The 26,532-nt window shown below is 39.2% G+C and overlaps 1 protein-coding gene and 1 pseudogene across 2 annotated transcripts in view; one reads left to right on the top strand and one right to left on the bottom strand.

Moving 5' to 3' along the window:
• Positions 1-26,532, top strand: part of RNF217 (ring finger protein 217) — a 123,405-nt gene that overhangs the window by 84,009 nt on the left and 12,864 nt on the right. Inside the window, exons 3-4 of one of the 2 annotated variants that reach the window (XM_004614017.2) lie at positions 6,897-7,061; positions 26,047-26,248. In XM_004614017.2, the coding sequence (XP_004614074.2) occupies positions 6,897-7,061; positions 26,047-26,248 (367 nt within the window). Of the gene's footprint in view, positions 1-6,896; positions 7,062-24,626; positions 24,913-26,046; positions 26,249-26,532 lie in introns of those variants that run through there. The other variant, XM_055135926.1, reaches the window with a different exon arrangement.
• On the bottom strand, positions 7,201-7,341 carry LOC129404460 (U2 spliceosomal RNA; annotated as a pseudogene).

Here is a 26,532-nt window from a genome sequence, read left to right on the forward strand (position 1 = left end):
ACCTCCCTTTAGCTGTTGTTTCAATAAGCAATATTCCCATTTTCAAAGAAATAATGGATTGAAAAGAATGTGCAGAAGCTCCCTCTAGTAAAGGTGATTTTGGAAATGTGTTTTGCATCTCGAACATGTTTAAGGTTTTCCCACGGAAGTATAGCTAGTAAGCTTCCCTGATCTGTTTTCCTCTAACACTGTCACTTTAGATGGTGATGTTTACAAATTGAGATTCAGATTGTGCATCATCCCTGCAAGAGCAGTTTAGCTGATGACACACATTCATTTCTTTTGGCATCAATGCATCATTGATGTCAGGAGCTGTTAGAAAACAAGTGTAGTTTCTTAAGTGACTGTTGCTGGCATAGGTTTGTGAGCTAGACTAAGAAGTTGACTAGCCCAGTTTTTAAAAGCCAGCTTAAACAACTGCTACCTTTGAAAAGATTTATACACTCAGCTATGATACCAGCTACTAAGTTTTATTACCAAACATTGCTTCCTCCAGTTACTAATAAAGCACTTTGCTATAGTTGTTCTTTGTGTGGTGCAGAAATAAGCAATAGAATTTTATGGAGTCTTATGCTTGTACTTCTTACTACAAAAGTCAAATGTTAGAATATCCTGGTATTTTAGCCTATATCTGACTTTTGAAAAACTAGTCAGTACCCATATCAGTATTTAAAGCTACCGTGAGTTGACCTGGAATGAGATAGAAGCTAGTTATTCACTTCATTATATCATCCTTTGGTTCCTCAGCACAAAAGACAAATGAGGGGACCAGAAAGGTAGCATAACTTGTAAGACACTTACCTTGCATTTGGCTGATGAGTTCGATTCCAGGCACTGCAGATGGTTCCCCAAGCACTGCCAAAAATGATGTCTGAGCACAGAGCCAAGAGTAAATCCTGAGCCTTTCTGGGTGTGACACTCCTTCAAAAAAAATGAAAAGTGATTTCTCCCTAATGACTGCTTGATAGTGGCTAGACGTAAGCCAAGTCTGTTGCTTGTCATAAAGTTGTGGGTGCTGTGCATCGCTCACCACCCTACTTTGTATTGTCACCTTCCCATATGTATGCGCTCAGATATGTAAGCAAACCTAAGGTAACTCTCCACAGAAGCTACACTTGTTTGTATAATCCTCTATAGAAGTTGCTCGTTCGGATGCTGATTGATTGCTTCAATTTTTAAGGAACTCACTACTTGCAGAATCATGTCCTTTCCTTTGAAACAAGTTGTTGCTGCATTTCTGTTTTTTTTGCTATATTTCTTCTGTTTTCACCTGGAATACTCCCATTTCCTTATGTCTGTGTAATTAGATGGCTGTCCCCATACCGCTGTGTGGTTTTCTCTGTGAGATGTTACTCTATTGAGTCCCTTGAAAATAGGGTGATGCCGTACCACTCAGTCTAATAAACCTGGGTTCACAAGTTAGTAATCTTCTGTTACCCTTTCATTTTCATCTGTGAGCAGGTCCCTGGGAAAGTAGACCTAGTTTTCTATAGTTTGTTGATTTAAGGGAATAGTTGCAAAATTCATACAAATGTTTCAGAAGGTTAGAAGCAAGATGAATTTATTTGAAACTGATTTTCAGATGAGAAAGGGAGGTCTTTTCAAAAAATGAACCCTCATTCCCAAGTTAGAACTAAATGCCCCATATGAACAGCACCCCTGTTTGGAAACACAGACTAGTATTGATGTGGATTTTTTTTTCCTGGAAACCAAAACGAACAAGGAGTTTATATGAAATAATATATCTCTGTGTTGCTCATCTTGTCATTTGTAACCACAATTTTTGGTTCCCATTTGCCATCCAGTCTTTAGAAAAAGTTTGCGTTCATTTTTCAACTTAGTTTCAGCTGTGCTGTGCAAAATTAAGGCAAGGTTCCCTTGGCCGCATTTGGGTTGTATTTACGGGAATGGTGCCTTACGAAGCCCATGTGTACTGGCACCAAGTATGGAGAGAAAGTCCCAAGTAGGAAGTGAATCCTAGAGAATGAGAATCAAAAGGAAGAAGTTATATGTTCCCGTGTGGAATATTTCCTTCCCTGCCCGTCTAGCTGGAGGCTTTGTTCTTATGCTTAAGAACACAATACTGCTTGAAAGTACTGCTCCAGGTACTAAAGACACATTTTCTCTCTGCCGCATCCTGCACTTCCTACAGTCTTCCTTTCATGAAAACCACCATAAATTAATTTCTGTGTGTTTGTGGGGCTGACTCTCAGCCATCGGGGGCCTCTGGTGGTTCAGCACAAGGGTCTAAGGATGCAATGCTGCTTGTGCCCTGCACTGCATGGCCACCTTGGGGTTGCCCTAGGGCCACGACCCATGGCAGTGGGAGATGGGGGAATCCAGGCCTGCTCCTGGCAAGGCTCAGGAGGGATCTAACTAGGGAAAGCTGCATGCACATACACACACAAAAAAGTTGTTGTGCTTGTGATTTACCCTAAAGTTCTGATAAGGCAGATTATTTTTGGAAAACTGAGTTAGCACATATATTTGCGATGTTAACTTGGAATATAGGTATTGTCTAATATTTTTGACTTTGATAATTATTCTTATATTTAATTTTGTGTATATGTGTGTATGTATAATTCATATGTGTGAATATATACATTGTATGTATATACATGTATATGTAATTCATATATATATGAATTAAACATTTAGGCCAGAAATAACACATCTGAGGTGCTTGTTGGTGTTAGATTATTCAAACTCTATGACTTATATCTTCATTTAGCATGTTGAAATGTTAAAATGACATTTGCTTAGGGTAAGTAGATTGCTTTAACTTTTCGTCTGAATGTCATTTATAGACCAGAATTCTGCAGGGCGGTGAGGGGTAACAAAACACTCAAGGAATCAAAAGTCAAATGGTAGCATAAAGTTAAGGATTGTGGAACAGGTTAACAAAGATTCCAAACTTTATTCCTGAAGTAAATGCAATTCAAAACAAGCACAATCCTGCATTTATGTAAGAGTTTGCACATTAATCTGATAACTCAGTAAAATAGCATTATGGATAGAATAAACTGAAAACATCATCTAATGTTCCAGGAATTATTGAGAGCAATCTCAACCACTGGTTTTCTTGAAATTCAATCTGCTGTGACCAACGCATAGTATTTTCCGAGTGCAAATTCATTTGACAAATAACTTACTGAGTGCCTGCCATGTGCCAGAAGTTTTGTGTTACTTAATTCAGGAAGTGCAGGATGAAGATTCAGCCTGTGCCCTCAGTGAACTCAAAGGATGTTAGGGGAAATTTGATATCCACATGTTGAATTCCAATTCTATTCGAACGATATTGAAACTCTTCAGAAGGAATCGGGAAGATAACTTGAAGCAAGTAGCGTTTGACCTGGATGAGATGACAGTAAATAGTGTTCATTGACTTTGTCCAATTACAGTAAGAAATGTGTTCTCTCATAAGCCACCTCAGTTAATGAATCATAATCTCCACAGGAAGAAGGAAGGACAGGAAAGTGGTCCCAGCGGTCGGCCAGGCAGGCTAATGAAGAATAGGACATTAAGGGTAGCCTGTGCTCTCCCTCTAGTTACTAGAAGTGAATGTCTGTTGGTTTCTTTCTCTAATTATCTGCACAGCAGTCACTCAGTTTCTGTCTTGCCTCCACAGCACAGGTAGAGTGTGTATATCTTCATTTTACTCCTCAGGAGACAGAATCTGTCTCAGCTAATTTCTGTTCAATAATGAGCACCCTGCTGCACAAAACTTGCGCCAGACACCTCAAGCCTACTTGCCAGCCAGAGCATAAATGTTTTTGGCTTTGGGACTTATTCCTGGTGTAATCAGTAGTGTCCAAGGAGGTGAAGTCACGGGGCACAGGACAATACCTCTCAAACTTGACCATGCATAGGAAATCGAGTATGCATACGAAATTGAACTTTCACATGAAACGATATACATATGAAACACACAGGAACTTCATGCAGGTTTATCCAGATTTAGCAGAAGTCCATTGTCGCTAATAACCTCCCCGGAGAAGCAGATGTTGTTCCTTCTACCACATAGTGAGTAGAAAGCATGAGCAAGTATTCAGTGAGTAGCAAGGATGAGTCTCTGTACTCAGAAGTCAGGCACTCTGTGTGGGAGGGCCATGGCTCTGAGATGGCCTTTCATGTCGAAGATTAACTATAAATAAAGGAGTGGAAGGAGATGCAGTGTGGGTGTCTGTGTGGTTTTTCCATTTTACCATGAGGCTGAGTTTTAATTGTTAAGTACGGTGTTTCCAGAGCAGGATGTCAGTATTTCGACAATTCAGATGCAGTTTCTGAATAGCAAGATTGTCGGGGCTGAATGTTGGTCCTTTTGATTATTTTACTTCATATATAAAGTTTCCCTTGCATGCAGCTAACCCAGGTTTGATCTCCGACATTCCATATGGTCCCCAAAAACCACCAAAAGTAATTCCTGAGTGCAGAGCCAGGAGTAACCCCAGAGCTTCACTGTTTGTGGCCCCCAAACCAAAATATTCAGCATAATCGACAGTGAGCTCTTGGGTCTGAATTTGTTTCTCGTTGTCAGTTGATGATACAAAGCTCCTCTGGGTGGTTACTTGGTTGGCTACCAAGGTGTTGTTGGTAGAAGAGCTGGGTGCACTGCAGGTGATTCATGGCCCCCGCAGTGTGGGACTGAGAGCTTGAGTGTACCAACAGCAGCCCTGGCAGTGCCAGGGATCAAACTCAGGGCCCCGAAGATGCTGAAAGTGTGTTGTCCCATGAGCCATGTTCCTGTCCTCCAAAGATGCTTTTTAACAGTGCTGGAGTTGAATGACTTAGAACTCTGAATTGAGTCTGATAGATTTTTACCAGAATTAAATATCCAAAACCTTTTTAGCATAATCACAGACACATGACTTTCTGACTTTTTACTACTTCATTCCTTATATTTGAAAATCATATTCTTATTTACTAGCCCCATTGTTCTTCCTTGTTCAATATATAGTGGGAATGGTCATTTATGTTGTTCTACTATCTGTTGCTCACCTATTTTATTCCTTTTGCTTTTAAAATGGCAGACTTCAATACCTAAAAAGGAGATAAAAGTGCTTGTTTTTAAAACTATAGAGTAACATCCCTTTTTAAAAAATAAAGGCATCTTGATTTAGAGGAGTAAAATCTTTGAAAAGAGCTTCAAAGTTCACCCCATGTTAATAATTATGTAGAGTTCTAAATTACTGAATCGTTTAATCACTTGAATTTCGACTTCCACACTTTAAGTTTTTAATCCTAAAAAAAAAAAATAGTGTCTAGTATGAAGCAGCATTTTGGCCCCGTCAAAAAGAAAGCTGGTTTTAGAATTATACAAACCCATGTTGACTCTCTCCTTAAAACATACTTCCTAGAAGGCTGAAAAGATAATACAGTGGGCAGGGTGTTTGCCTTGTCCGCAGCTAACCCGGGTTTGATCCCGGATATCTCACATGGTCCCCTGAACACTGCCCAGAGTCATTCCTGAATGCAGAGCCAGTAGTAACCCCTGAGCATCACAGGATGTGACCCCAACACCAAAAATATAAAATTTAAAAAAATACTTCCTAGACCCTTAGAAATAGCTTAACAGACTAAGCATATGCTTTGCATACTGGTGGCCCAGCTTTTATCCCCAGCACTGCAAGGTCCCCCAAGCCCCACCAGGGTCGACACCACATCACAGAACCAGGATTAGCCCCTGAGCATTGCTGGATGGATCCTCAAAACAAAACAAAGCAAAACAAACAAAAGAACACATTTTCTATGCTACCATGGGCAAACTTCTTAATCTTTGAACACATTTCCTCATCTGTGAACTTGTAATAATTATACTTCCAGAAGTATTTTAATAAGATAATTTGTGTAATGCATTAATATAAATACTACCCTATAACAGATTTCAATAAATATAATGTGAAGATTATGTGAATATTTTTAAGTTATGTTTATATATTTTAGAACCTAAGCGAGCACCAGAAGCAGTGTGTCATTCAGAGTAAAGGAAATCAGATAAAATGTTCTTCATGTAAAGTGGAAGACAAATATTTCCAGTGAACATGCATGAACTTTCGTTTTGTTTCTGGGTCACATCTGGTGGTGCTTATGGTCTACTCCAGGCTCTGTGCTCCAGAGACACTCCAGGTAGTGCTCAGGGAACCAAGTGTGGTACCAGGGATTCAACTGGGCTCAACCATATTGAAGACAATTGCCTTACCTCCTGTGCTGTTTTTCTGACCTACTTGCACACACACACACATTCTTACACACACTTTCTCACAGTGAAAATCAAAAGGCATCTTTCTCTTGGTTTTAGATTTATATCACAATATCACCATACTGACAGATTTTTTTTTTATGACAACCCTGTCTTATTTATAATCCTCTAATCAGATGTATAGCAATACCAGAAGTATCCACTAATTTCAGAAGGTGTTTCATAGCCCGTGTTCTAGTAATAGTTTACTGGCTGAACATTTTTTCATTTGATGAAGCATTGACGGGCCTTTGATTTTATAAAAGTAAATGAAGCCATTGTTAAGAGCCAAGGAAATATCTGAGAAAGTGGTTCAAGAAAAAGGTGAATTTAAGGACATCAGGCTGTGTATATAGATGTGGGCATTGTGTAATTACAGATTTTACTCTGTGCTTCAATTTACTTAAAGCCAGATTGATTTTCAAAAGTTCCCAAGTGTTTGAGTATAATCTGCAAAGAACCTGATTATCCTTGCCAAAACAACTATTTCCTCTTTCAATTATAGAATAATCATATCATAGTGTGGTTCAGGTCTTGTATAAATAGAAGGGAACACTTAAATAAGGATAAATAATAATCTGATTTCCCACATATCCTTGTGCTTACCCTTTTTGACACTGGGTATATCTACTAATACTTACAATTTTTCTTCACACAGATCCAGTGCCCCACTTGCCAATTTGTCTGGTGTTTTAAGTGCCACTCTCCTTGGCATGAAGGTGTTAACTGCAAGGAGTACAAGAAAGGAGACAAATTGTTGCGTCACTGGGCCAGCGAAATTGAGCATGGACAGAGGAATGCCCAGAAGTGTCCAAAGTGCAAGGTGAGAGCCTCTTTAGGCAAAAAGAATAGAAATTACATATCTGAATATCACTGAATAATACTATATCAAAGTGAATTATATTTCTATCATTCGTAACAGGTGTGGAGAAAACAATATGTGCTTTTTAACTTAATTTACTTGGGGGTGAGCGGGCCATAGCTGTAGTGCTCAGGACCACTCCTGGGTTTGTGAGTCAATAAATACCATGTGGTGCCAGGGATTGTTAAACTGATAAGAACAGATGCTACACTTGGTCTTAGCCAAAAAGCCAAGTAGTGATGGAGTGCCAGGGATTGTGCCCAGGCATCCTGCATGCAAAGCAGGTGGTCAATCCTCTGAACAATCTCTCTGGCCTCATGCAGTTTCATTTTACAAAATAACTATATTAAATAAACTAGATTTTTATGTGGACTGGAGCCATAGCACAGCGGGTAGGGCGTTTGCCTTGCATGTGGCCGACCCAGATTCGATTCTCCATCCCTCTCAGAGAGCCCAGCAAGCTACCGAGAATATCCCGCCTGCATGGCAGAGTCTGGCAAACTCCCCATAGCGTATTCAGTATGCCATAAACAGTAACAGCAAGTCTCACGATGAAGACATTACTGGTGCCCGCTTGAGCAAATCCATGAACAATGGGATGACAATGACAGATTTTTATGTATGTAAGCTATCTATAATAATTGTTTGTGTTACATTTCAGTGTTGAAGGAGACTACATATAAACTTTTTATCTTAAATTTCAAAATTTCGGGGCTGGAGTGATAGCACAGCAGGTAGGGTGTTTTCCTTGCACTCGGCCGACCCGGGTTCGAATCCCAGCATCCCATATGGTCCCCTGAACACCACCAGGAGTAATTCCTAAGGGCAGAGCCAGGAGTAACCCCTGTGCATCACCCTGTGTGACCCAAAAAGCAAAAAAAAAAAAAAAAATCAAAATTTCAAAGTTCTTATTTTCCATTAGTAAATGGAGTCATATGCATAGAGAATAGCTAGCATAAAATTATTATAATACTTGTAAAAACATAATTATTGTTTTTACAAGTATTATAATAATTTCTAAATGAGTTGGGTTCTGGACCTCTCTGCAATCCTCTACTATTGTATTCCTCTGCTATTGCTCATCACTTTAGGATTACTTTAAGTTGGTCTCCCCCCTTCTTTTTTTCAGTACTTGGTAAGAAAGAAGTTAATACTGAAATCAGAATTTAGGGATTTTGTGAATCCCATCTTTACTTTTTTTTTTATAATCCTGCAAGTAATCAAGGATTACCAGGTATTTGGGCTAAGTCCCAGATGTCTTAATTAACCATGCAAAAGATCAGGGAGGGGCCTCCAATAGAAAACTTAGTAGCTCCCAGAATTTAGGGGCCACTAGGTGTGACTCCAAAATAAAACCCAAAAAACTAACTTCAACTATTACTTGAAGTGTTCAGTAGCCACACTCAGTATCTCCCTGCTTTGCATGCAGGAGACCTGGGTTTGATCCCCGGCAACACATGATTCTCTGAGCACAGAGCCAGAAGTAACTCCTGAATACCACCAGGTGTGGTCCCAAAGGCAAAAAAAAATTAAGAGGAGAAAGAAAACTTGGTTAACAAATCCTCCCAGAAAACTCTGTATTTGAAGCTACAAGGATAGGGATCTACTGAAGCTTAAAATTTTTTTTTAAAGCTCACTATAGAAAATTATATGTGTGGACATACTTATGTACACTCTGACACATGTGATTTCTACTTCTTTGTCAAATTGATTTTTTAAAATTATGTTTAGATCGGGCCTAGTTGTCTTTTAAGAACAATGTAGCCATTCCTTCCTAAAGACTTACTTTAGGAAGTAAAATTAGGTTAATTAAATTACTGTAACTTTTATTTAAATACCAGCTAACTCAATGTCTTTATTATTTTTTTTTTAAATTGAACCACTGTGAGAGGTGCAGTTACAGTTGTTCATGATTGGGTTTCAGTTATACAATGTTCCAACACCTATCCCTTCACCAATGCACATAATTATTGGAACATTTTTTAATTATTAACATTTTTAATTGGTTTTTTGTTAAGTCCTTAAGATAAATTCTGAAGGCTATTGAAGAATGTAAATATAATGTAGAGTTTTAACATGCTAAATTCACAAACTAGCTAACACAATTTTTTGTTTTCCCAGTAAAAGGCAAATTCGTCCATAGTTGTCCATTTGATTTTAGCTGATTGAGATAAATGTGTCATTTATTTAGTATACTTTTACTTTTTTTTTCCATTGGTGAAAGTAAGTCCTTTTCCTCTTTCTCTAGCCTTTTCAATTTATTCAAATCTTCTATTTAGTTTAAAGTCACAGTAAAGCCACTAGGCATTTTTTAGTGCTGTTAAGTCATTCTACTTAACGCTTTATTCATAAGTACACTTAGTATTGGTCTGGCATGCTGTAAAAGCAAATACCAGCTGCCTGGATCTGAGACCGTCTGCTGAATGAGCATTCCGCACTGGGGAAATTCTGAATGAATTGAGGTAATAAAAACATCTATGTAAGTGTAATCCTTCGATCTAATAATTATGAGTCGAAAGATAAAGAAACCAAATATGAAAGATTTACTGAATGCTCTAACAAGGTCCTACAATTTAAACCAGCATTAGAACTAAAGAAAATGCATACACACTAGTTTCCTTTTGAAGTAATAGTTGAGTTAGTTTTTTGGTTTTTGCTTGGGGTCCACACCCATTTGTGTTCAGGTTTATTCCTACCTGTGCTCAGGGTTCACGCCAGGGAACCTCATTCAAATTGTTGGCCTCATGCAAGTGCCATGCCCCTGTATTAATTATCTCTTCGGCCCCAGGGTTACAAGTTTTGTTTTGTTTTGTTTTAAGAAATCCTTTTAAATTACTATGAAAGGATCCATGAAGTCCATTTCTGTCATTTTATTGGAGCTGAGACTCTTCTTTCTGTAAGATTCATGCCATAAATTTACTTCAGTTTAAGTCACTTATGACTTTTTCTTTAAGTAATTTCCATTTTCTTTTCAGCCAGTGACTGAATATTTTTAATTTTTATTTTTGAGGTTTTTTTTTCTTTTTTGTTCTGGGGTCACACCTAGCTATGCTCAGAGCTTGCTCCTGGCTCTGTGCTCAGGGATCACTCCTGGCTATGAAGGGGGATGAAATGGGATGCCTGGACGAAATCTAAGGTCAGCTGTGTTTAAAACAAGTGACTTCTCCGTGTACTATCTCTCCAACTCCACACTTTTATTCATCTTTACATCCCCTATGAAACATTTCTTCATGCAATAGAAATCCATGAGGAGAATATTACTCTGTGAATATTTGTTTCATATTGCAAACCTTTATTTTTACAAATAATCCTTTAAATTTTATAAATACAAAAAGAATATGCTAGGAATTTATGAAAAACAAGCTTCCTCCACAGCCTTCACTGTGTGCAGATACTTTGCTCTATTTTTGTTTTTCTTCTTAACATTTCAAATATTTCCCATGATCCTAAAATGTTTCCATAACATACATTTTTACTTACCGTGTAATATTTGCTTAAATATTTAGCCTTCTGCTCTTGGATACAACTATTGTTTAGTTTGGGTTTGGTATATACATTTTATAATTTCTGCAATTTGAGATTTTATTTTGATGATCTTCACTAATGTCTTACACTCTTTCTGTGTTACATATTTTTTATTTATATATATTTGTATTATATAATTTTTAAGAGTAGAATATATCCTATATATTCTACTATATATATACCAGCAAGGCAAGACACCCTACCGGCTGTACTATCCAGCCCCAGGATTGCAAATAAAAGTGAAAATTTTTTTCACTTAAAAAATATTAGAAAAGAAAAGAAAAATTCCAGGGATAGAGGGTCATATAGCAAAGGAGAGAGTGCGTATGATGCACAAGGCTGACATGGTTCAATCCCTGTCACCACATATGGTTCCCTGAGTTCCACCAGGATTGATCCCTGAGTGCAGAGCCAGGAGTAAGCCCTAGGCAACAGTGGGTGTGCCCCCAGCCCCAAATGAAACATGAGGAAGAGGTTATTCCATTTCAGGATGTTTGAGTAAGGTTAAGAAACTGGGCCAGAACTGAGGTAGAAAAAAAGGTGGAGGAAAGACTATGTTCATTAATAATTTACTGTGAATTCAAACTTAGTTCCGTTCAGATATTTTATTCTCTAAAATCCTATTAGGATATGATTAATATGCCCATGTCACATCAGATTTAACACAAAATTTGTGTCTTTGGCCCCTGATATCTGGGCTTACGCTACATAGCCTATATTGTTGAAGAAAAAAACCAAAAAACTTAAAGTGCTAATGTTGGGTTCTTCCAGAGAATCTTGAAATTTTATTTATTATCCATTACAAAAGCACGTTCAAGAGCTGTTGACTGCTTTCAAATTGTTTTCATTCAGGGAATAAAATTGACTGATTACCACTGATTACTCATTTTTGCCTCACCAGATTGCTTGGAATCCCTGTTTTTGGAATGGTAGTTATTGCTGCTGTTTTGCCAAAGTCTAGGCCTAAATTGTGAAGAAAGGATGTAATTGTTTGATGACGGATACTTCCAAAAACATAAACTAAATTCCAATTCTCTGTTTTATGACAAATTATTTTATTTGATTTGCCTTTTGGGTCACACCCAGTGATGCTCAGGGCTTACTCGTAGCTCTGCACTCAGGAATTACTCCTGGCAGTGCTGGGGGACCATATGGGATGCCAGGGATTGAACCCAGCAAGACAAAAGCCTACCCACTATACTATCTCTCTAGTCCTGACAAATAATTTTTTTTATTTATTTTTTTCCCCTAAGTATAAAAGTGTTCACAATCATTAATTACATTCAATATTCCAACACCAATCCCACCACCATAACATCTTCCCACCACCATTATTTCAAATTTTCTCACCACCACCCAAGCCTGCCCCCAAAGCAGGTTCTAAATTATTCTGTACAGCTCTGACAAATAATTTTAATACTTACTCACTGTCCTATGATTGAATTGATAATGTATGACAAAATTGTCCTATTAATATTGTCCTAATTATAATATAAAATTAAATATAATTATTATGATTAAATATTTTAACACATAATACTCAGGTCTATTACATTAAAAGACATAAACAGTAAAATAAAAAATTTTAGGCAGTGTGGTTTTTAATGCTATTAGTAATGTCTGGGATATACTTTGTCACTGCTACCAGAATGCAACAACTCTTTACCACTATTTTTAACTCCCCTTTTAACTCCCCCTTACCCCCATCTCAGCAAACTCAGTTCTATAGACCTGTTCTCAAGGTTTGCTAAGATTGGCTGTTTTAAATCAACCTTTAGCTGTGTTTCTTTATACTTAAAGTATGAGAGAAATCATCCAGTGTTTGACCTTCCTTTGATTCAGTTCACTCAATGCGATGCCCTCTAACTCCATTCACATAGCAGTGAACTGCAGGATTTGTCTTTTCTTTTATCTGGGTAGTATTCCACTGTGCATACATACCACAGTGTCTTTATCAGCCCATCTATTCTTAGCCTTGGGTGTTTCCAGGTCTTGGCTATTGTGACTAAAGCTGAGTGAACACAGGAATGCAGCTATCTTTTCAAATTAATCTTTTGGGACCCTGAGGGAAAATGCCAAGAAGTGGAATCTCTGGGTCAGAGGAAGCTCAGATTTTTAATTTCTTGAACACTCTCCACACCGCTTTGGGTAGAGGCTAAACCAGGCAGCATTCTCAAGAACACTGCATTCCCCACATCCTGACAGCACTAGTCTTTCGCTCCTCTTTTTGATGTATGCCATTCTCTGGTGTGAGTAATCAGTCACTGTCATTTTGATTTGCATTTTTCCTGATGATAAAGAATAAAGAATACTTTTTCATTTACCAGATGGTCATCTCTCATATGTCTTCTTTGAGGAAGTATATGTTTGGCTCCCAGCCTCATATTTTGATGGGGTTGTTTTTTGTTTTTGTTTTTCTGTTTTCATTTGTGAGTGCCTTATAAGCCCTGGATATTATCCCTTTTTCAGATGGGTTGTGAAAGCAGATACTTTGTTCTGCTCAGTGGGGTGTGTATTTATTCTAGTCATCATTTCTTTTGCATCACGTTAGTTTGTTGTTTATTTATTCCTGTTTATTTTCTGCTTTTTTTTTCCTTTGGCCATTGGCACCAAATCATTGAAGATAGCCCTAGAGGTAGTATTTTGTAAAGTTCTCCTGATTTTTTTTGGTGCCATTTTATGGATTTATATCTAATATTGATCCATTTTAAATCAGGTTGTGTGCATGGTGTGAGATCCAGTTTAACTTTTTTCCATGTGGCTAGCAAGATTTCTCAAGTCTTGTTGAAGAGGCTTTCCTTGTTCCATTTCATGCACCTAGATCCTTTATTTCGGTTAGCTGTCTCAATAAATCTATGCGCTGTCTCTGGAGTCACTTTATGTTGCATCTGGCCACAGTTGAGACTGAAGGTCAGTACATCCCTGCCTCTCTGCTTTCATTCTCATTCTCATTCTCTGATGCCATTGTCTCAGTCCTTGGGTTTTGGCAGCCAACACTCTAGAATTATTTCTTCCTTATTCCTTCAATCAACTCCTTCTGAGAATAGGTAAATGCACTTTGGGAGGGAAGCCAATCTTTGTCTTGACTCGGCACAACCTTAGTCCTAGAATGCTGCTTGGTTGCCTCCTCACCAAGGGCCACCAATGTTCCCACTGAAGTTTCTAGCTTGTGATCTTGCCAGACCCCAGACCAGCCTCAAACTCAGGCATTGTTGAAGTAGAGATTCATATGGTTGCCGGCGAATTTATAGTCTATGCTATAGTCCTGTGCCCTCTTTGTGCTCCCTTCCTCCCTGCTTCCCTCCCTCCCTCCACATTGCCCCTCCTCCAGTCCCGGTGCTGTGCCACTAGTACTTTTTATTCTTGGGAGGTTCACAATCACAGAATCCTGTTAATCATAGATTTCTCGAGCGGGCTCAGTAATCTCTCTATTCGTCCTTTCCCTGAGATCTTAGAAGCCTCTCTCCACTGGGCCTTCCCAATAATGCGGCATTGGAGGCTCTTTCAGGGTCAGGGTAATGGGATCCAGCTTGTTCCTGGATTTAGCATATGAATACGCCATGGGAAGCTTGCAAGGCTGTCCCGTGTGGGCAGGAAACTCTCAGTAGCTTGCTAGTTTCTCCCAGAGGAAGAAGTAGGTTATAAGATACCGCACTTCTAGGAGCTCACTTTTAAATCTCTGGATGTTGGCTGTTGATGGGATTACACACACCTGGGTTCCTCTGCCAGTACCTTCATGCATGAGGCCTGTCCGAACGTGTGGAGAGGGGCCTCGAGCATGGCTGTAGCTAGGTTCTGGTGGCCTTTGGCCGCCGGGGAGGGAAGCTGGAGCCCATCCCCTCTGAGGGGCCCTGGGGAGGACAGTCAGGCGTGCGGGCAAGAGACTGTGCCTTTGGGAGATTATCCATAAGAAACTCCCCCTCCCCGCTCCGAGCTCTTTTCTGGTTTCCACCATGCACTGTGGCACCTCTTGTAGAATCTTTGGTTGCTTCAGTGTTTTGTTGCGTTTTGAATTCAGTGCTATTCAAAGGGCCATTTTCTCTGCTCTGTTGGTCCCACCTCCTCTAAATGTTCACATTCGGATTTTTTGTGTGTAAATTTATTGCAAATAAATTGGAATTTAAGAAAAAATTGCTTTAAGGAACCTTGAAGAGAAGCTTAAATATTATCACTACCGATCCTTTATATTTTAAATATATAAACAAATATAAATAAGTAGATGTCAGTATACACATATATGAATTTGTGTGTATATATAATTATGTTGCCAAAAACAACTATGCACTAAAATTATGCAAACATATATATATATATATATGAAATAGGTTATAAAGACCATCAGTCTTTCCTAAGTTTAATATTTATTCACTGTATCACTGTATCACTGTCATCCCGTTGTTCATCAATTTGCTGGAGCAGGCGCCAGTAACATCTCCATTTGTCCCTGTTGCATGCTAGTATAGCCCGATGGCATATTGGGGGCTCTTACAGGGTCAGGGGAATGAGGACCATCATTTGTTACTGTGTTTGGCATGTCGAGTATGCCACAGGTAGCTTGCCAGGCTCAGCCATGCAGGTGGGATATACTCGGTAGCTTGCTGGGCTCTCTGAGAGGGACGGAGGAAATACTGTTGCAGTAATATTTATTACACATCAAATATATCTATTAAAACCATGCAAACTATTTTGTGTTCATGTGAAAAATAGGTTCTGTGTCCAAATATCTGTAAACAGGTGTTTGCATGTGTGAATGCCTGATACATTAAAAAAATCTATGAGTAGAACCCAGTTCTCTACAGGACTATCCCAAACATTAGAAAATAAATATATAAATATCATTATTGGTCACTTTTGTTGCAATCCCAATACCCTATGCCAGAATTTTGAAACATCTCCAGAGGACTAAGAGAAAATTTTTAAATGAATGCTCTGAGAGAGATGTTGTCTGTTGAATTGTGTAGATTAAATACAGTGAATGAAATGTTGTCCACTTTTCCTGTGATTTCTGATAGAAATAATAACGCTAAATCTTTCTTAGGTGATTCATTTATTTGATTTTCATTTTAGGTCAACTCCTTAGAGTTACTTTTTATTTTGTATCTAACTCAGTTGAATAATATGACAGATGTTTTAGCTGGTGCAACAATTGGTAGATCATTGTTTAGGGAGCTATGGGAAAAGTATATATCCAAATGTTTGTTCGTTTTGTTCACTTGAGCATAACATACTTCTTCAACACCATTTACATTGACTTCTCAAATGGTTATCTTAGTTTTTTATTTTTAATGATAGCGCCAACATTTTAGCCGCTCAGAGTCAGAACTTCGTATTATCCCAGTCTCTTTCGCTCATACTTCGCATCCCACTAATGATCAAGTTTTCTAAATTGTACCACTAAAAGTCATTAAAATTTGACCACATATGAGCACCCTTTATCATTATTAAGGGGGAACCTTCGTCTTTTCCTAAGATATTTGCAACAGTCTCCTTGTCAGTGTTCTATTCTTCCCAGTGTTGCTAACCCAGCAGCCAATAAGAGACTATTAAACATAAGGCAGATTACATCGTGATCTTGACAAAACCCTCCATACTGCCATGGTTCCAGAATCCATCTGATTGCTTCTCTGTCTTGTTCTTCGTTTACCTTGCTCCAACTGCACTGCATCTTGCTGTGTGCATGTTCCTTTCTTTAGGCTCTCCATACTTGCCTTTCCAATTGTCTGGAAGAATCTCTCAACCGTCCGTTATGGAACTGTCCACTCACTTTGTGTCTGAGCAAAATGCAGCAGCTTCTCAGGAACCACCTTTTCTTACCCTTAATTAGCTTTATTGTTTTCTCCATAGCACATACTACTCATCACTGTTTAAGTCACACATATATTTTGAAATTGTGAAAGCAGAGATTTTTATCTGTTTCAGTCCTTAAGGTACTACCAGTGTTTAGATTCCTGCTTAGGCACAGTGGAGCACTGAACAGAAATTTGTTGACTGGGTGTAATTTTTCTTTCCCCTTTTTATGAACTTTTGGTGAGAACTTACTTATATTCTGTAAATCATGACCCTTTCACATTAATATTTTAAAATTTCTAGTATTATGAAAGCATTCATTGTGGAAGGGGATTTCATTCATTTTAGACCATCCTAAACTTTAGGGAATCCTAACCATAGAGCAAGCTCTTGAGGGTTTGAGCATGATGAAATCTATCTAGAAGGGAGTATTATAATGGAAAGAACAGGGACACAGAGTTGGAGCTGTGTGCTGTATACAGGAGCCACAGGCACTTTCTGGCCCTTTTAGAATATAATCCTCATCAATCACAAACAATTTTGTAGCTGTATTTAACTGTGATTCAATTGAAAAAAAAACAAAAACACAGTTCTCAGAAGGAAGTGGTGAAGAGGGGGCTACTAAAGCAAACCCAAACTTGCATGCATCATTAAGAAACTTGGATTTTATCCTCTTTATTGAAAAGTTGTTAGCAGGGAAATTTGGCATCTCCATTATATTTTAAGTTAGTTACTGTTGATTCTATGAAGGTAATTCTAGACATCTTAGAAGAAAATATGAACTAAGCTTGTAGTCAAAAGATCAGAAAAGAAGAAAGAAAGTGAGCTAAATACCTTGGGACTAAACTGAAATGGGAAGTAAGAAGATAAACACCATATGTTTAACTTGGGTGTCTAAATAGTAGTTACCATAATCACGATCACGAAATCCCATTAATAATCGATTTCTCGACCATGGGAAGCTTGCAAGGCTGTCCCATGTGGGCAGGAAGCTCTCAGAAGCTTGCCAGTTTCTCCCAGAGGGAGAATAGGCTACAAGATATGCTTCTGGGAGCTCCCTTTTAAGTCTCTGGATGTTGGCCGTTGATGGGATTACACATACCTGGGTTCCTCTGCTGGTACCTTCATGCCTGAGGCCTGTCCAAATGTGTGGAGAGGGGCCTCGAGCATGGCTGTAGCTAGGTTCCGGTGGTCTTCGGCCGCCGGGAGCTCTGCTCGGAGTGGGGAGGGAAACTGGAGCCCATCCCCTCCAAGGGACCCCGGGGAAGACAGCCAGGCATGCGGGCAAGAGACTCTCTGCAGTTACCATAAACTGAAGTAAAATCATGGAAGTGGACCTGGTTTTCACACCCACCCCTGACTGGGATAGGAAGCCATAGGATAGTGATCTTTGGTTTTAATATTTGACTATAAGGGCTGTAAGCCAGATAGAAGTAAACATCCATCAAACAGTTGCTACCTGGGTCTAACCCAAGAATCAGGATCACAGTAAAAATTAAGAAATGAGATCCAGGGGCCAGACCAATAGGACAGCAGCAGGGATGCAGCCTTGGATGCAGCCAGTCTGGGTTTGGTCCCTGGCATCACATATGGTCTCCCGAGCCTGCCAGGAGTAACCCCTGAGCCCTGAGCACCACTGGGTGTGACCCCAAAACCAAATAAAAAAGAAATGAGATCATAGAGGTCAGTGATACAGCTTTGAAAATAGAGTATATAAGTTCTATGGCATGATCTCTGGGTTACCCCTTAGAATAGTTTTTGGATGAGGGAGGGAAGGAAAGAAGGAGAAAGAGTTAGTTAGTATGGAAAAGATAACCAAGGAGTAAAGTGGTGAGTCATGGATAGAATTAAGGGATGGGTGAAGAAATAAGAGCTCAAAGAGATTAAGACAAGTGTCACTGAGGCAAGAGTCTAGCAAAGGTCAGAAGGAGGTGTGATCAGCTGATTAAGTCACACTGAGAGACACCTGAGTGTGAGAAATACCTTGAGAATTAAAAACACGTTTATTGGATTTGACAGTTAGAGGATCATGGATAATACTCATTTGTTATTTCAGTAAATATTTATTGAGAACATTCCCTGTGACAGGATCTGTGCTGTCACCTTTAATAAAACAAACAGGATTATCAGTGATCTAGATCCTTTGGTATCTCATCACCTCGGATTGCTTCTCATTTCATGGATACGGCGCCATGAAGGTGCGGTGCTGAGAGCGCTCTCCCTAGCATCACCTCGGCTGCTGGCCTTGTCCTCCGTTTATCAGACTGCACATTGGTTCCTTAAAATAGCCTGTTCTGGTTATGCTCCTCCTCTCTTAGGTACTGTCTTCATACCTTTCCATTTTTGTTCATGGCATTGTTTACAGCTGATGAATATTTATTTGTTTATACAATTGACTAATGTTTATCTACTGCTAGCTCCTTAAATACAAGAGCCATGTCAGAAAGTATCAATGTTAAGTGGATAGCTCCTGGACACAACAGCTTCCTCTGGATGTTTTTGATACTGTGGGTTGCAGTGAACTGAAGTGGAATTGAGATAAGAGTAAGGAAATGATGAGTTTAGATTAAGTAGTTTGCTAAAACCGGAAGTATGTAGGTAATGCTTGGCTAGGAAAGTCATGCAGAATTGAAGGAAGAATTTATTAGGACACACTGGCCAGCCACGAGTGTATATAGTCACAGAGGGGAAGCAGTGAAGATACATATGAAAGAAGTAGAAACAAGTATTTAGGGCTGGAGAGATAGTACTACTGCAGGTAAAGCACTGGCCTTGTGCACTGTGGACCAAGTTTAATCGTCAGCACCCTCTATGGTCCCCTGGGCACAGCCAGGAGTAATCCCTGAGCAGGGAACCATGAGTAAGCCGCCTTGAATACAGGCAGGTGTCACCACCTTGCCCAAGGGGAAAAAACAGGCATATGAATTTTTTTAATTGAATCATCACAAGATACACAGTTACAAAGTTGTTCATGATTATGTTTTAGTCATATAATGTATCATATAATGTACCATCACCAGTGTACATTTCCCACCACCAGTGGCCCACAAAGATCTCTTCCCCCCACTCCCCTCCCCACTGTGCTGGCACTTTTCTTATCTCTTTCTCTCTCTCTCTCTCTCTCTCTCTCTCTCTCTCTCTCTCTCTCTCTCTCTGTCTCTCTCTCTCTCTCTCTCTCTCTCTCTCTCTGTCTCTCTCTGCCTCTCTGTCTCTGTTTCTCTCTCCTCCTTTTGGATATTATGGTTTGCAATACAGATACTGAAAGTTTATCATATATATCCCTTTACCTACTTTCACACTCAGGTCTTATCCAGAGTGATCATTTCCAACTATTACCATCATACTGGTCCCTGCTCTGTGATTTCTGTTTCCTTTGGCTCAAGGGAAATAGAGTAAAGTAAAAGGAAGAAAGTCAGGGACTTGTTTATAGTAGACCTCTACCCTAGGGAATAAGAATTGGAAAGTAACATTCTAGTGTTTTCTTCAAAGAATTTCAATCATAAATTAGTCATAAAATAATAAAATATATATGAAATTTTCTATAATAAGGAAAAGCTTTCCGTTTTTTGCCATTGACTATGATGTTAACTATGGGTTTGTTGCATTTGTCTTTAACTATATGGAGGTATATTCTTTCTATCCCAATTTAAGAAAATTGAGCCACATCAGAAGTTTTCTTTGTTATAGGGCATATGATTTTGATGTTTCCTTTAGGTGCTGTGTTGTATTATAATACTATATTTGCAATACATCTCTGTGTCCTGAAGTAAATATCACTTGGTCATGATAATATATTACTAATATTTGAATTCCATATCTAAGATTTTATTGAATACATTCTCATCTAAATTCATAATGCATGCTGGTCTGTAGTTTTCTGTTTTGTCATATTCCTGTCTACTTTTACTATTAAAGTGGGAAGAATTTTCTCCTTCAAATTTTTTGAAGAGCTTGAGATGGATGGGCAATAAGCCGTCTTTGAAAGTTTAATAAAAACTCACTACTAAAACTATCTAGGCCTGGACTTTTGTTTTGGGGTAACTTTTGTTTAATTTTTTCCTTTCTTGAACTTTGTCTGTTAGTGTTTTCTGTTTCTCCATAGCATAAAGTACTTATAATAGTCTCTTTTAATAGTTATTTTCTATGATATCTGTTATAATTTCTTCCCTTTCATTTCTCATCCTGTGTATTAGGATTTTCACTCTTTCTTAAGTGAAACTGGCCAAGGGTCCTGTCAGTTTTTATTTATCCTTTCAAAGATCCAACCCTTGGTTTCATTGGCCATTTGAGTTCTATTTTTTTACTTGTGTTTCTTTTATTCTCAAATTTTACTGTTTCCTTCCTTATTCTTTATTTCATTGTGCTCATTCTCATTCCTTTAGTTGTAGCTCAGATTACTCATTTGAGATTGTTTATGATCCTTATTAAATCTGAATTGCTGTAAACTTTCCTCTGAACAGTGCTATTTCTGCATCCCATATGTTTTAATAATGTACGTTTTCATTCTCATTGATTTTCTTTGATTTTCTTATTGATCTAATATATTTGTTAGTCTCCATATATTTGAGGTTTTACATGATTGATTTCTAAGTTTGCAGAATTATGATAACATAGATAGTTGATACAATTTTAATTTTCATGACTTTCTTGATATTTCTTTTATTGGTATGTATTGTCAATAAAAGACAATTGTGGTCTATCCTGAATAATATTCCAAATGTACTAGAAAACAATGTATTTTCAGCTTGCCTGGTTGGATTTATTTATAGGGCTTCCCTATATATATCTGCAAACCCCATATTGTTTAACTTATTTTAGGTTATTGTTCTCTTATTGATTTTATGTGTAGTTGGTCTGTCAGTTGGTGATAGTGGGTATTTTATGAACACATGTACTCACCTACATGCACACATTCACACACACACATCTTGATTTAGTTGTTGATGCCACATTTGGTAGTTAAGGCGGTCACCAGGGCCATGTTGGGCAATGCTTGTGTTGGTAATAGTACTCAGGGGCCACCAGATCTCTGACTCAGATTATGCCAACTATTGAAGTGATTTTCAAGTTGCTTCCCTAATTCTGTTAAGTTGCTTCCCTAGCTCTGTTGCATTGGGAGTGTCCCCCAGGCTTTTGTCTTGATTCATCAGTGTGGATGAGTTCCTGTTTCTCCCATCTGGTATTTTGCAAGGGCCTGTATTGGGGGGGGTCCAGATTCTGTGTCTCGGTGAAGCTTGTGCTGGTTCCAGTTTAATAGGAAACTGTGACTTAGTCCCAGTTGGTGATTGAGCTTGCATTGTGGGACTGACAGAGAACAGAGACTGACCAATATTGTCCAATATTGGAGTAGAGCAGAGTTGAACCAGCAGAATCTGGGTCTCTTTGTTTGCCTGAAGCAAACAGTCTTTTTTTTTTTTTTCTGAATCACCGTGAGCTACAGTTACAAAGTTTTCGTGATTGAGTTTCAGTCATACAATGATCGAACACCCATCCCTCCACCAGTGTAGCTTCCAATGTTCCCAGTATCCCTCCCGCCACCCCCACCCTGTTCCACCCCCTGCCTTTGTGGCAGACACCTTCCTTCTTACTCTCTCTCTACTTGTGGCATCGTGGTTTGAAATAAACAGTCTTGATCACTTTTCTCAGTCCCTTGCTGGGTTAGCTCTTGCTAGGGATGAGTGGCGCGCTCAAGGAGTCTTCCCTCAGGGTCCGTCACTGTAGTGAGTCTCCACTAACACATGGCCAACCAGAGTTGCAATCAGCGAGGTTGCAAATGGTCACCAAGAATGGAAATTCCAAAATGGTGTTGAGGTTTTTTAAATAAATCTTCTAAAACAGATAAATATGTAATGTATATTTAATAGACTCGGAAAGACATATCTGTAGTGCAAAACTTTATGGAAATTAGACCTCAGTTGCCTTTTACAGGAAATAACAAGGAGGACATAGGTCTTTAGGGCATCCTCCCAAATTGCATCAGATTCCAAGAAGGCTTTCCATTTTGTACTGTTCTCCCTTTCTTTCCTTTTTTCTTTGTGTGTGGGGGGTAGGCTTCAGTTCTAATTGGCCATTATTGTCATTTGAGGCCAGAAAACTAATGTATAACTGTTAATTAACAGGAAGTGATTTAGCATTAACTGTGATTGTTTTGTTACACTTATGCCTAGTCTTTCATATTCTTCAAGACTGCCAAATGCTGCCACCTCTAGGAAATATCTTGATTTTCATCTGCCTTTTTCCATTAAAAAAATAGTCTTTCCCTCATTTGAAGTTTCTTGGCTCTTGTTATTGATCATGTGTTTTTATCCTACCCATAATTGTTTTTTATTCTACCTGTAATTTTACATGTGCCTTTTAGAATATATGTGCATTTGAGGCTTGAGAGATATTACAGTAGGTAGGGTGCTTGCCTGGCATGTAGCTGACCTAGGTTCAATCCCTGGTATTCCATAAGGTCTCCCAGCAACTCCAGGAATGATTCCTGATCACAGAGTCAGGAGTAACACAGTACTGCTGAGTGTGGCCCCACCCCCCCCAAAAAAAAAACAGAGAAAACGTACATTCTCTAATGTCAGTGCTTATTTGAATAGAGCAATAGCACAGCGGGTAGGGTGTTTGCCTTGCACATGTCCGATCCGGGTTCGATTCTTCAATCCCTCTCAGAGAGCTCAGCAAGCTACCGAGAGTATCCTGCTCGCACAGCAGAGCCTGGCGTGCTACCTGTGGCATATTCGATATGCCAAAAACAGTAACAAGAAGTCTCACAATGGAGACATCACTGGTGCCCGCTCGAGCAAATTGATGAGCAATGGGATGACAGTGCTACAGTGATACAGACCTCATGTATCATGTATCATAAACCATACATGGGACAATAAATATAGGAGTGAATTAGATGTGCTTTGAATACTGAGTGCTTATCAGTAATGGAATAGGAAAACTTTTTAATCTACATGTTGATAACCCTTTATTGTGGAAAAAAATGTTGTTTTCTTTTATGATTTTTTAAGCTGACAAAGTTTGTACATATTTACATGGGAGGTGGCTCGAATGTCGATGAGCATTTTGAGTCAAGCTTCAAACATACCACGGGGTAAGTTATTGATTATTAAGTGGTTGTGTAGCTGAATGACTACTAAATTGGGTGTATGGTAACCTATTCAAGAATAAAATTATATTACTTTATGAGTAAGGCTATATTACATGCAGCCCAACTGTAACAATATGAGGAAGGTGATTAGTTGGATGACTACACTGTACAAACAGTCCTACAGACTTATTTGCAAAGTAGATTAGATTTGGAAGCTTAATAGTATTGCAAATATAGCAGATAAAAATTTCCTTTTCCAAGACATAGTTCTATTCCTTGATATTTATTGATTAAAAGTTATTTGAATAATTCTTGCTTCTTATAATAGTCTTTATGACAATTATACAGCTCGTGGAGGATTCTGATACACTGAGTTTGAACGCCCTGTTTGGCTAGGGCTTCGATGACCACCTCAGTCTCAACAGAATCAAAGGCCTTCTTTAAGTCAAACGTTAGACAGAGCAGCATCTTGAACTCTCATGAAACTTCAATGAGTTTGGTCACTGTGTGGATATGGTCTATCGAGCTGAATCCCCTTCAGAACCCGGCTTGCTCGCATGCTTGTCCTTCGTCTAGTGTTCTGCCTATTCTGTTCAGGAAGACACGAGTAAACAACTTGTAGCTACAGACAGCAGGCAGATTGGGCGATTGTTGCCAATGTTGTGGATGTCTCTCTTCTTGTACAACAGAATAGTCCTACTGGTTTTCCACTGGGACGGAACCTTGCATTCCGACAGATAGTGTGTGAAGAGCCAAGCCAGTGTATTTATGAGTACTGGCAGCAGATTTTTCAGGTGTTCGGGTCTGACCTTGTCCGGACCAGGTGCTGTACGCATCTTTACCAACGAATTGGTGTGTCAGATTTCAGAAGGGAGAATGTTGGGAAGGACATATCCATCCTGTGGAATTTGGTATGTGGGCAGGTGGATGTGGCTGTCAAAAAGATCTGAGTAGAAGTCATGAATAATCCTCTCCATTGCCTTTCTGGAAGATGTGATAAATCCATCGGGACGTCGAAGGGCAGTCATCTTGGTCTTGTAGTTGGCAAAGGACAGGCGAGCATTGCGAATACTTTTCCCGGCTTTTGCTGCACTGGCCAACACTGCTGCTCTTCTCTCTTTGAGGTCTTCCTTTATCGCATCTCTGCACAGCTTTGTGAGCTCGGACGAGCTGTATTGTGGATTCACCACCAGGATCTCACCATTCTACAAGGAAGTGATCATTGATATAAAGAGAGGGGTGCGGCAGGGTGATACCATTTCACCGAAACTCTTCAATGCCGCCCTTGAGAACATCATGCTATGGCTGGAATGGGAAGGAATTGGAGTGAAGATAGACGGTCGGCAATTACACCACCTCCGCTTCGCTGATGACATTGTTCTCATAACATCCAACATTAGCCGAGCAGCACAAATGCTGGCCAACTTCAACCACGAGTGTGGAAAGGTCGGATTACAGCTGAATCTCATCAAGACGATGTTCATGAAAAACGAACTGGTCCCTGAAGCTCCATTTGCTCTCAATGGAACAAACATCTTCGAATGCAGCAACTGTGTGTACCTGGGTCGAGAAATCAACATAAGGAACAACTTGGTGCCAGAATTGCGCAGGAGGAAGAGAGCAGCATGGAATGCCTTCAAGAGCATCGAATAAGTGGTTAAGAGAACAAAGAACCTCCGATTCCGGGCACATCTTTTCGATTCCACCGTTCTTCCTGCACTAACATATGCCTCAGAGACCAGGGCCCTACGCAAACAGGATGAGAATGCTATTAGGGTATCCCAAAGAGGAATCGAAAGAGCTATGCTGGGAATATCATGTCTCACTCAAGTAAGAGAAGGAATCTGGAGTTCTGACCTCCATCGAAGGTCAAGAATCAGGGATGCTGTGTCGATTGCCAAGGCGTCAAAAATCAGATGGGCCGGTCATGTAATGCGATTCAGAGATGGCCGCTGGACTAGAGCTGTTACCGACTAGATTCCACAGGATGTCAGTAGACCTGGTGGCCGCCCACCAACTAGATGGTCAGATTTCTTTGTCAAATCCCTGAATGAACGATTTGAGGCTCTTTGTGTGCCTGGTGCAAGCAGATATCATTGGGCTGCACTAGCTTGCGACAGGGACAAATGGAGACGTTACTGGCGCCCGCTCGAGCAAATCGAAAATCAATGGGATGACAAGTGATACAAGTGATGACGATTATGCTTTATTACCTTATGACATAGCATAAAAAAATAAGCTTACAGTATTTAAAATATCTTCTTTCTATTAGGTTTATATCTAGAATGTTAAGTGGGTTTTCTTGGGAATGTGTGTGTTCATGTATTTGTCAAAATCAGCCAATTTTTAGTACCTGAAATCTTAATGAGCTTTGCAATATTTGACAGAGATATTATTTTGGAGGATGTAATTATAGGCACTTTGATGGAGTCGGGAATTCGATGTAAGACAATTTAGAGAAAATAAATTATTTTACAACACTTGACAGATTTTACTTTCAAAATATTTAATAACCTTTGCTGTCTCTCTTTTTTGCTTAACCAGATCCACATCCAGAGAACTGAAGGATGTGACCATATGACTTGTTCACAGTGTAACACTAATTTTTGTTATCGATGTGGGGAGAGGTATCGCCAGCTCCGTTTCTTTGGAGACCACACATCAAACCTCAGTATATTTGGATGCAAATATCGCTACCTCCCAGAGAGACCTCATCTAAGGAGATTAGTGCGAGGGTCAGTCTGTGGTGAGTATCCTCATGATTTACAGGAGTCTCCCCTGAGAAGTAAGCAGTGCTAGTAGGGCCTGGTAATGTAATAGTCATAGTAGTTTTGAATATTTACCAGGTGTTCTCTTGAGGTCCTTTACCGCAGAACAAGAAGAAGACATTTTCTTTGGCTTTGAGTTTTAAATTAAAAATTGGTATTTGTTCACAGGACACTGCTTATACAAGTAAGCAGATTTTAATTCAAAAACCATATCACTGGGTCAGAAAGATAGTATAGAAGGTAGGACACTTGCCTTACAAGC

The sequence above is a fragment of the Sorex araneus genome, chromosome 4, assembly GCF_027595985.1.
Source record: "Sorex araneus isolate mSorAra2 chromosome 4, mSorAra2.pri, whole genome shotgun sequence".
Lineage (NCBI taxonomy): Eukaryota > Metazoa > Chordata > Mammalia > Eulipotyphla > Soricidae > Sorex > Sorex araneus.